At 46.5% G+C, this 10,123-nt stretch overlaps 1 protein-coding gene across 1 annotated transcript; it reads left to right on the top strand.

The window, feature by feature from the left end:
• Nucleotides 1-4,197: 4,197 nt before the first annotated feature.
• Nucleotides 4,198-9,788, top strand: GJB2 (gap junction protein beta 2). Its single transcript, XM_058547803.1, has 2 exons — nucleotides 4,198-4,375; nucleotides 7,630-9,788. The coding sequence occupies exon 2, from the start codon at nucleotides 7,652-7,654 to the stop codon at nucleotides 8,330-8,332; it is 681 nt and encodes a 226-aa protein (XP_058403786.1). The 5' UTR covers nucleotides 4,198-4,375; nucleotides 7,630-7,651; the 3' UTR covers nucleotides 8,333-9,788.
• Nucleotides 9,789-10,123: the final 335 nt, after the last annotated feature.

Raw genomic sequence — 10,123 nt, 5'->3', positions numbered from 1 at the left:
AATACGTGCTTCTTCCCCCAAAGTGGAAATGGCTCCAACACAGTTTAAGGAGAAGTGTAGATGAATAGCTCACACACAAACTCAGTTCTGAAGAGGGACTTTCCAAGTCAGAGAATCCACCTGTTTGGGACCTCAGAAGCCTAACTGACCATGTAGTCAGTGGTTTCCAGAGAGTGACAAATTTAAATTCAGGACATTGTAGAGTAGCATTTCATTCGAGCTGCTGTGGTCTATCAAATACAATATAACCAAGGAATCACTACTCTGTAGGCCCTTGTCAACCTATGTCTATGATTTTTTTTTTCCCACTAAAGCAACTCATGAGTGTTTACTATACCCTAACTTATTCCAAAAGCTCTTCAAGATGATATATAACAACAATACGGTTGTAACACAGACTAAAACATAGAAATCTCTTTTGTTCCTTTGTAAGTGATGCAGAATTTCCATTTTGACAAGCCACCATAGCTTACAGAATTTAATTGTTATATTCAATAGAAGATTATCCCTACCAGTTTGCCTAGAGAGTTATAGCTTTGCATTCATTTCTGACCAACATGTGCTTTTGATATAATCACATGTGGAAGTATCTTTGTCACTTCTCCAGTCTGCTTCATAATCACAGAAGAGCTACACTGCTGGCTGTGCAGGGAAGAGCACATGCTCCTTCAGTAAAGCCAAGGAAGTGGACTTATCTTACCGCTGCCTTGGAACTGAGACACATCCAGCAACTCGAATTTCCCCAAAATATTTTATGTGTGAATATAAGAATAGGATGAGGGAAATGGAAAGGCTTATAACAGTTTCAGTCATAACTCAAAAGTTGGAATTTTTATGAGATGTCTTTAATTTGAAAGTGAAGAGAATAATTAAATTATTGAAATCTGAGATTTCTTTTTCCTCTTTGAATGTAACAATTGATTTTTTCCCCTAAATGATTTGACATTAACAATTTTCAGCATACATAAGTGAGGGTGTGGGTCAATGACGCAGAGAGAAATCGTAGTGAAATGGTGTTCTCCTGTGATAATTATCCACACAAACGAAAAAGGCCCACACTAACACCACTCCTGCTTTAAAATTATGTTATCAGATACAAGGCGTTATTAGTTACCCAGAGACGCCTGGGGTTCCTTAGATCTTCAATTTCCAACTGCTGTTTTGAGGAGAGCTGAATTTTCTCTCTTTTTTTGCCAATGATTAATATGATTAATATTTCAACAGTAAAGCCAAGAAAGTGGGTATAGACCAATAGCTAGTGCCTCTAACAACTAATTGCTAAGAATCATTCAATGAATCTAACTTGTCCTAAAACTTCGAAGTGTTAGGACATTTTCTCACAAGCCTCTTCTTGTCTTGAGACATTTTCTGCTACCACCTACATATGATTTGTGAGTCAGAAATTTAACTGAGGCATTTTTTATGTACATTCAGAGCGTCCTTCCCAGGGGAGATTCAAGAGGCACCCCATTAGGCAGCTGGCAAGCATTCATTCATTAAAATATGTTAAGAAATATTATTTGTCTCACACTGATTTCTTGCACAATAGCAACTTCCTTTTTTTTTTGGTTTATTTATAAAATGACTGTCAAATTAAAATATCAAATAGCTTTAAACATTAGTATTTCACCTTATAACCTGACAACTGCATCACTTGAAATATCTACATAGAAGCTCAGCTCAATTCTAAACACCTGGGATTTGCCTGCTTGCTACTAAGCAGGTATGTAAAAGAGTCATGTGTCTCTCTGACACTCTGAAGTGACAGGTGTGGCTGTAGCAGATCCTCATCAGCTAATCAGCAGCAGTTACTGGGTGAGTGCCCCATCTTCCCTGGGAATTGCCAGTCCTCCGATTAGCTTCATTCCAGACCTACCTCGGAGACACCAGAGTTTTTTCCATAAAGCCAACTCAAAAACTAGTCTCTATCTTGTTCACTGCCCACAAGTCAGTGAGACAAAAGTGTGCCCATCAAGCAGCAGGCATGCGTGGAGATAACTTCAAATATCCGAACTTGAGACCCTTCTTCCATCCTCTCTCTCCTTCTCCTCCTCCTCCTCAACTCTGGAGGACACAAAAACATATACAGAAGACTTCCTGCCCTAGAGGAATCCAAGTCTGGTTAGGAACAAAACACCAACACGCAGAAAAACAACAGAAATCACACAAAACAGAATAAAATCAGGTGCTGAATTGTAACTTAAGAGCTGTAGGAGTTCTAGCTACATATCCTGAAATACCGAGTGGCAGTGATGTGCAATTAGCCAACACACACTGATTACGCAAAGCAGAAAACAAGTCAGGGGAAACAAGGAAAAAGAAGTTTAGTAGCTCCCTATAATCATGATATGGACACTAAAAGCTAAGGTGAAATGTTTCAATGGGGGAAAGTGAGTCAACTTCCAATCTCCAAACCATCTTTACCAGCCGTCTTCCTACAGCGGTTCTAGATCCTTTCTTCATTCCAACCCAACCAGGCAGGACTCTAACGGACTAAACAGCGCTGCCACTGAAAGAACTAAAGGGAGGAGCCCCCTCCCCCGCGCCAGCTCCCCCACCGCCCACCCGAGTCACCTCCCCCCTCAGACCTGCGGTGCGCTCAGACCCAGGAGTCGCCTCCACCCACCAGATTTTGCCTTGTAATTTCTAACCAGCTGATTCAGCACATCTCCCAGCTAGCCGTGTGGGGCTTCCGGCAGCCCTTGGGGCTTCGTCTCTTCTTAGACTAAGACTTAGAGCTGGAAGGTGGGTGGTAACCGCGGGACAAAACTCCTGTTCGCCCATTCAAGAACGGCCTAAGTTGGCGCATGGCGATGGGGCGCCAGTTTTACAAGGAAAAGTCAATACCTTCACACTGATGGTAGCAATCATGGGAAATCCACTTCTGAGGCCACAGCTGCCCTGTCAGGATGAATCACCATCTTTGCTTAACATAAATCTGACCTAAGTAAAGCCAGCGTGAGAGCCAGCACGCCTGCACCTTCACACTGGCTGCTTCTGCAGGAATCATGAAGCAAGGTACCTGAGCAGGTGACAGCCACTAAGGCTGGACACAATTCCCCAAACGCGGCCTGCTCTTGCAGTGTTAATTCTCCTACCACTTGCTTTGTGAATATCCATTTTCTGTCACCTGCATCTCAAGACACAAAACACCCAACCAAATGAGAGCAGTGAGACCTCATAATCCAAGCACAGTCGTCCGGGAAAAGAACCGAGCTGCTCAAGGATCCTCTCCAGAAATCCTATCAGTGCTCCCCTTTCGTGGTGTGTGTGCAGGGGAAAGAAGGGTCGGGGACGCGACTTCTTGCGATTTCTCCACTGTGGAAGGAGGAAGGAGCGAGCAGGGCCCAGGGAAGCACCCTCTGCTGGGGCTCGGATGGCCGCACGTCCAGGTCCAGGGCCCAGGCAGAAGCCCGTGCCAGCCTCGGCAAAAGCAGGACTTGTCACCCCCCACCCACCTCCAACCCTAGACCTTGGCATATCGTCGAAAGTGATGGAATCAATTAGGGAATTCAAGGAGGCGTTTGTTGCCTGTGAGATTTTGGGAAGAGAAAGAAGCAGGGACTTGGCCAGCACTGGTGGCGCCACCTCCTTGCCCACTCTGAACCCAAATTCCGAGAAGGTAACCAACCCTGCGCAACCGCGTTATAGCGCAGAGCGTCGCAGGGAACTGGAACCTCCGCGGCTGGAACTTAAATCTTCAAACCGTTGAGAACGCATGTTTTTCTAATAAAAAAACATTAAAGGAGAGCTTCAAATACAATAGTACTGTTGAACTAGTCTAAGTAGAAATATCAATAACAGGAACAACAGCTATCTTTTAAGCCCATTCACTCCCCAAAACGCAGGGAGCCGAGGTCTGGGGCTTTGCATCCTCCTTAGGTCACCAGTCTCAGCCTCTCGGCGCTCTGTCCCCGGGCCGCCGAGAGGCTGGAGGCGGGGTGGGGGAGTGGGGGGAGCGGGGAGTCAGGACGCTCGGGGGGCTCGGAGCACTGGGGGGGGCCTGGGTTCTCCGGGCCCTCGAGGGGCCCTCGGGGTACCCGGGAGGCCCGGCGCGCCCCGCCCGCAGGTTTGGGACGGCCAGGCGGCGAGGAGCCGCCCCCTCCGTAACTTTCTGAACAGCTTCGGGGAGGAGGCGGGGTGTGGGGTGCGGTTAAAAGGCGCCGCTGGCGCAGGCAGGTGCTGAAGACTCGAAGCGCCCGGCGCGCTCAGCTGTCCTCGACTCTGAGCCAGGCGGCGGCGCCCGGCCCGCAGCAAGCGCAAAAGCGGCCCCGGCCAGGACCAGCCCAGGACCGGCGGGAGTGCCCGCGCCGCCACCCTCGACCTCCTCGCCGCCCGCCGACCCCGGCCCCGCCGCGCGCTCCCTCCGACGCAGGTGAGGCCGCCCTGCCGGTGCGCCCCGGTCGGAGCAGTAAGGCCGGCGCCCGACTGTCGGCGCCCCGGGACGGCCAGGGGCTGGGCACCTGGCGCGGGGAAGGACTTCGGGACGGCCAGGGGCTGGGAACCCGGGGCCCCCGGGTTGGACCCGGCGCGCACGGAGGGCCCTGCGTCGTCCCTGTCCCGGGCAGTCGCGACAGCGGACCTGGGGCAGAGGGCAGGCGGCGAGTGCGGACTTCTGGAAAGGGAGTTTCTTGGGCCGGGTTCTGAAATTGGAATCGGCCTGCTCCGGCCGGATTTGCGGCGGCGGCTGGGGAAGGGGACGTGGTAACCTAACCCCAGAGTTGGGGATCGGGTTGGCGCGCCGGCCGCGGGGGAGGAGAAGGAAGCCGAGACAGTTCGACCGCCACGTGACTGTGTGATTGTCCATACTATTCCTTCGGGGAAATTCTCGCACAGCCGCCGGGTTGCTCTGTCTGCCGCCACCAAAAGTTTTTAATTGGCCGAAGGCTTAGCTTAGGAAGAAAACTCGATTTCGTTTGTTAAGCAGGAAGCCTTCCCTGGAGGAAACTGACCTTTACTCCCTCGCACTGCCTTTGCAAAGACAAGCACTGGTCGAGGTCGGGCGGAGATTAGTTAGAGGTCCCTGCTTCTGAGCAGGGAGACCGTGGCCTAAATTTGAGGCGAGATTTTGGTTGCTTCTCTTTCTCCTAAACAATTTAAGAGAGTTTGCCTCCACGTGGTGTTTTCCAGCTTTTAGGACACTTGTTTACAAATAAGGTAGCGTTCAGCTGAGAAACGCGTTCTTTGGCGCGGTTGCGTCAGCCCTTTGGTGTTCCTCACTGGAGGCGGGAAGTCAGCCTAAATAGCTGCGTCCTCTAGCTTCTGATAGCTGGACACCTGTGACCATTTACTTCGGACTGTGTCTTGAGATGTGTGGCAACAGCCATGTCCCCATTTGCCCTTTGAGTCTGTTCCAAAACTACTGTGCTACGTCAGGCACAATTACTGACACCTGGAGTGGGGTGGGGGCGCTCTGTGGAGACGGCTAGTTAAGATCAACCATCAAAAAAGTAAGGATTGAGAAGAGTTCAGGGGTAGAGAATTCCTTTCGACATTCTGGAACCTGGTGATTCACCCAGCGCCTTCCCTAAAGAACAGAGCCAACTCTTCAACTCACCTCTGGCAGCGGTCCAAACAATTGCAGGGTATGTGGGCCAGGTGCCAGGGCAGGAAGGGCAGGAGGGCAGCTCCCTGCTGATTGGAATATTGAGAACAATTTCATCCTGCTTGGTTAGTCCGTCTTGACCTATTACTCCTGTCCCATTTGGGGATCAAATTTTAATTTGTTCCTCTTCCTGAAAAGATCTATAGAACAGGTAGCTGCAGCTCAACCAAGAGCTTTAGAAAACAATAATATAGAGTTTACTTCAAGCTGTATTTTTCTCAACTGATGGTGATTGGCCTGGTTTACAGAAGAGTGTGTGGTCTGTGTTTGCTGCTGTGGAAGAAGGCAAGGCACAAGCCCCATGCCTAGATTTATAGCAGAATGTGTTGATATAAACCACAGACAGCTGAGTTCAGTGAGTGTCCTGTTCTCCACTTAGTAAGTGCCGGTGAAGAACTGGAATGTGTAATTTCGTAAGATGGTTAGAATATGAGTTTTGGTTCTGCTGTTGTGGCAGGACTAGACGGAGGTGTGGACCCTCCAGCAGCATGCACTTTGGTTCGCCTAAGGACCTCCCAGACGGTCTGTATTTAAAGGGTCAGGGCTGAACCTGGACCAAGCCACTGTTTTTCCCAATGGTGTTTCTCTTTTTCACACTGAGTAGGGCTAAATGTTTCTGAATATATTTCGATCTTACGTAACTTTTGTGTCCATGACTCTTCTCCATGTCTCTACTGCCTCCTCTGACCAAGGTGGTGCCCCACAGCAGAGCCCAAGATGAGGTGCAGTGGTAAAAGACATTAATTTCGAGCCAGCTTAGGAGCCAGTTTAGGTCCATCGGGAAACAGGACCCAACTTGCTCTAAGTGAGGAGAGCATTATGCTTTTAAGTGAGAGAAGAAGGAGAATTTGCTAACAGCTTTAGAAGGGGTGGAAAACAGATTACTCATCAGGATTGTGGAGAGGTGGAACCTTGTTTAGAAGAGGGGTTCATTGAGACAGACGGGGTGTAACTATGAATAAATCAGGACAGTTTGTATCCTAGGATAGAGAGAAGGGTGCTGGCTCATGGCAGACTGGTCTGTGGCTTCTCCAGATCCCTTCTTAGTGAAGAGTACATCACCCCAGCAAGCTTGGCTTCTGTGGCACCTTGTAGGGCCAGTAACTGGGGAATCCTTGAGTTAAATTTTCTGTCATTTTTCATAATGTACCTCTTTAGAGACACTTCTAAATTAAAACCACAGCCCACAATAAAAATGCACAGTTGCAACACTTATCAAAACAGATACGCCTGAGGACAAACCGAGGACTCAGCTCCAGTGTGACAGTGGGGACCACCAGTCCACACACAAAAGGGACGCAAAAACCCACCTGTGTGCCGGCTTGTCTCCTTAGAGAGACCATTTCTAACCTGCTCCTTTTCATGCAGAAAAAGGAAGTGAGGCCATTTGTGAAATTTTAACTTGGAGTGCCTCAAATGTAAACTCTACTGTTGGTAACAATCATTTCACTGCCACATCCCAAGTCCATGAAATTAACTGAAATATTTTAGAGAAAGTGGCTCTGCAGGGAGACTTCACCTTTAAGGCAACGTTGGCCCCACTGGTATCAGTCCCAGTGGTATCAGTCCCAGTGGTACCGTCCAGAACTTGAGGCTGGCAAGCCAATGCAACTGTGGAATGCTGAGGACGTTGCGCGGGTCGGGAAGACCCAGGGAGTGTGTGCGGACAGCTCCACCAGCACTATTAGTGCCTTTGAGTTAGTGAGTTCTTCTGCTTGTGGTGCTTCCCTCCCCGCCCCCCAAATTTTTATCATGTGCTGAAGATTGGGTGAATTACTCAGGTGAATGAGCCACTCTTCATCAGAGAATACCTGAAACATGTCCGAGGTGATTTGGGAACTATACATTTAATCCTATGGCAAACTAAGTCGGTTTTGTTTTCACCTTTTTGGTGAGGTTGTGTAAGAGTTGGTATTTGCTCAGGAAGAGATTTAAGAGTGCTTACTCACCTGAGACCTAGAGAGACCACCCAGGTTCTGTACTGACTAGTCACCTCTGTACTGTGTTCATCTTGTCTTTTCCAGTGCACACCGCCCAGAGGAGAAGATGGATTGGAGCACATTGCAGACTATTCTGGGGGGTGTCAATAAACACTCCACCAGTATTGGAAAAATCTGGCTCACCGTCCTTTTCATTTTCCGAATCATGATCCTTGTTGTAGCTGCAAAGGAGGTGTGGGGAGATGAGCAAGCCGATTTTGTCTGCAACACTCTACAGCCAGGGTGCAAAAATGTGTGCTATGATCACTATTTCCCTGTCTCTCACATCCGACTCTGGGCTCTTCAGCTGATCTTCGTGTCCACACCAGCTCTCTTGGTGGCCATGCATGTTGCCTACCGGAGACACGAAAAGAAAAGGAAGTTCATTAAGGGAGAGATAAAGAGTGAATTTAAAGATATTGAAGAGATCAAAAGCCAGAAGGTCCGTATCGAAGGGTCGCTGTGGTGGACCTACACCAGCAGCATCTTCTTCCGAGTCATCTTTGAAGCTGTCTTCATGTATGTCTTCTATGTCATGTATGATGGGTTCTCCATGCAGCGTTTGGTGAAATGTAACGCCTGGCCTTGTCCCAATACAGTGGACTGCTTTGTTTCCAGGCCCACGGAAAAGACTGTCTTTACGGTTTTCATGATAGCAGTGTCTGGAATTTGCATCCTGCTAAATGTCACTGAATTGTGTTATTTGCTAATTAGATATTGTTCTGGAAAGTCAAAAAAACCCGTTTAACACATTACCCCCAGCTATTAGATAAAAGATAACATGAAAAGGATGAGGCAATCTGTGCTTAGCTGTCAAGGCACAGTCACCAGCATTTCTTATAAAGGTTCTTATCTTAAATGCAACCATTTGAAACTCCTGTAGATCTCACATGAAACTCCACACGCCTCTGACAAAGCTCTACTCTCCTAAAGCTTCAAAACAGAGGCTTAAATCTATGCCTGTACTGATTTTTACTAAAATTAGTTTCAATGAAATCCCCTGCTGCTAGGGGTTATTTGTGTTAGGTGCTTTCATATTTTAAACAAAGGATATCGGCATTTGTTTCTCTTCCTTGGAGGAAAGGGGAGAAACACCAGGTCCCAAAGAGGACGCTGGGAAGGTCTGATTGCTCCTCTTAGAGTTCCCTTTGCCATTTCCCCAAATTAAGGGTAAACATAGAGAATCTTTGTTCTTTTATTTGCTTTGTAAGTTTTAGTCTCTGACGATGGACAAGGTTACCTAATGCTTCAAATGCTGTTATACGAGGTGAAAACTTTAAAATAAGACACGAGCTTTTGATCTACAAGATATTCTGAAAACTGTTATATGTTCTTCCTATTTCGAAGGCTCAGATTGTGGTTTGTAAATGGTGTGTAATTAGGTACTATCATTTAATTTAAAATATGGCCTTTTAGTTATGCATAATTCGCAGTGCCACTGTGAGGCTGTCCACTATACTAACTGTGGAATGTAGTACATGGAAAGATTTCAGCCTCTCTCAAGGGGAACAAACTAGAAGTTCTTAGTGATGGCTTGTGATAGCAAATGGCCTCATTTTAAAAATTGAGGTGTAGTTTTGCATAAGAAATATAGACTGGATATAACACCAACTACTACACAATTACGAGTGGTGTGCACTGGGTGGTATGCACCCTCTCTTCCCTTACAGTGTTGGCCTTTTCCATTACTGTCGTAAATGGGAGGAGCACTGATGTAAAGAGGTTGCTTGGGAACATTTTATTGCCACAGTACAATTTCATGGTGCGGAACAAGTGGGGAGGAGAGGGGCAACTATTTTTAAAGAACGGTTGGAAAGACTGGACTCTAAATTCTGATGAGTAAAAGTGAGTTTTGTCTACTTCAAAAGTTTGTTTGCTTCCCTCTTCAACATCCAATTTTTTTAAGTGAAAATAGAATTAATAGATATTTTTTAAAAGTAGAAACTAGGGTTTAGATAAGTATTAAGCAGTTCTATAGGACAAATTGAAGCCTAATATTATCATTATGCTTGATATGGTTTCCAAAAAATGGTACTCAACATACTTCAATGAGGGTAAACATTTTCCTGTTGCTAAGAATAGCATTATAAAAACACTTTGTAATAATAAGTAATAGCTTTAATTACATGCTTGTAACTAAAATAATTTTGTAATGTCTCAAATGTCATTTAAAATATTAAAATATAATAGTTATTTAAAATCTATTACAGTTTTTAATGGAATAGCATATTTTAATTTGATCTGTAGCCAGTTTTGTAAACTACGTTAATATTTTACATTTCATAACACCAAACAGGTAAGTTACCAGGGCGTCTGTCCACCATTCTGGGAGTCTTCTGCCCCAGTTACAGAAGAGCCTCTATCACTAGAAAGATCGACTGGTAAGAAGGAAAGAAAGCTTTTTTCTGTCCAGCCCCGTGCTCACCTCTCACAGGTTTTTGATGGACACATGCATAATATGCTGTGTGGGTAGATCTGTGGCTTGGAGAATGCTGAGTTGGATTCATGTGACCAGTTTGGCTCCTAAAAGAATCATAGA

This window comes from Diceros bicornis, chromosome 9, assembly GCF_020826845.1.
Source record: "Diceros bicornis minor isolate mBicDic1 chromosome 9, mDicBic1.mat.cur, whole genome shotgun sequence".
NCBI classification, from domain to species: Eukaryota; Metazoa; Chordata; class Mammalia; order Perissodactyla; family Rhinocerotidae; genus Diceros; species Diceros bicornis.
The sequence above is the reverse complement of the archived record's forward strand: the minus strand, read 5'-3'. Positions and strand labels throughout refer to the sequence as shown.

What these genes read in the sequence shown, in the direction of transcription:
- GJB2 (XM_058547803.1), top strand. Translation starts at nt 7,652, where the DNA reads ATGGATTGGAGCACATTGCAGACTATTCTGGGGGGTGTCAATAAACAC.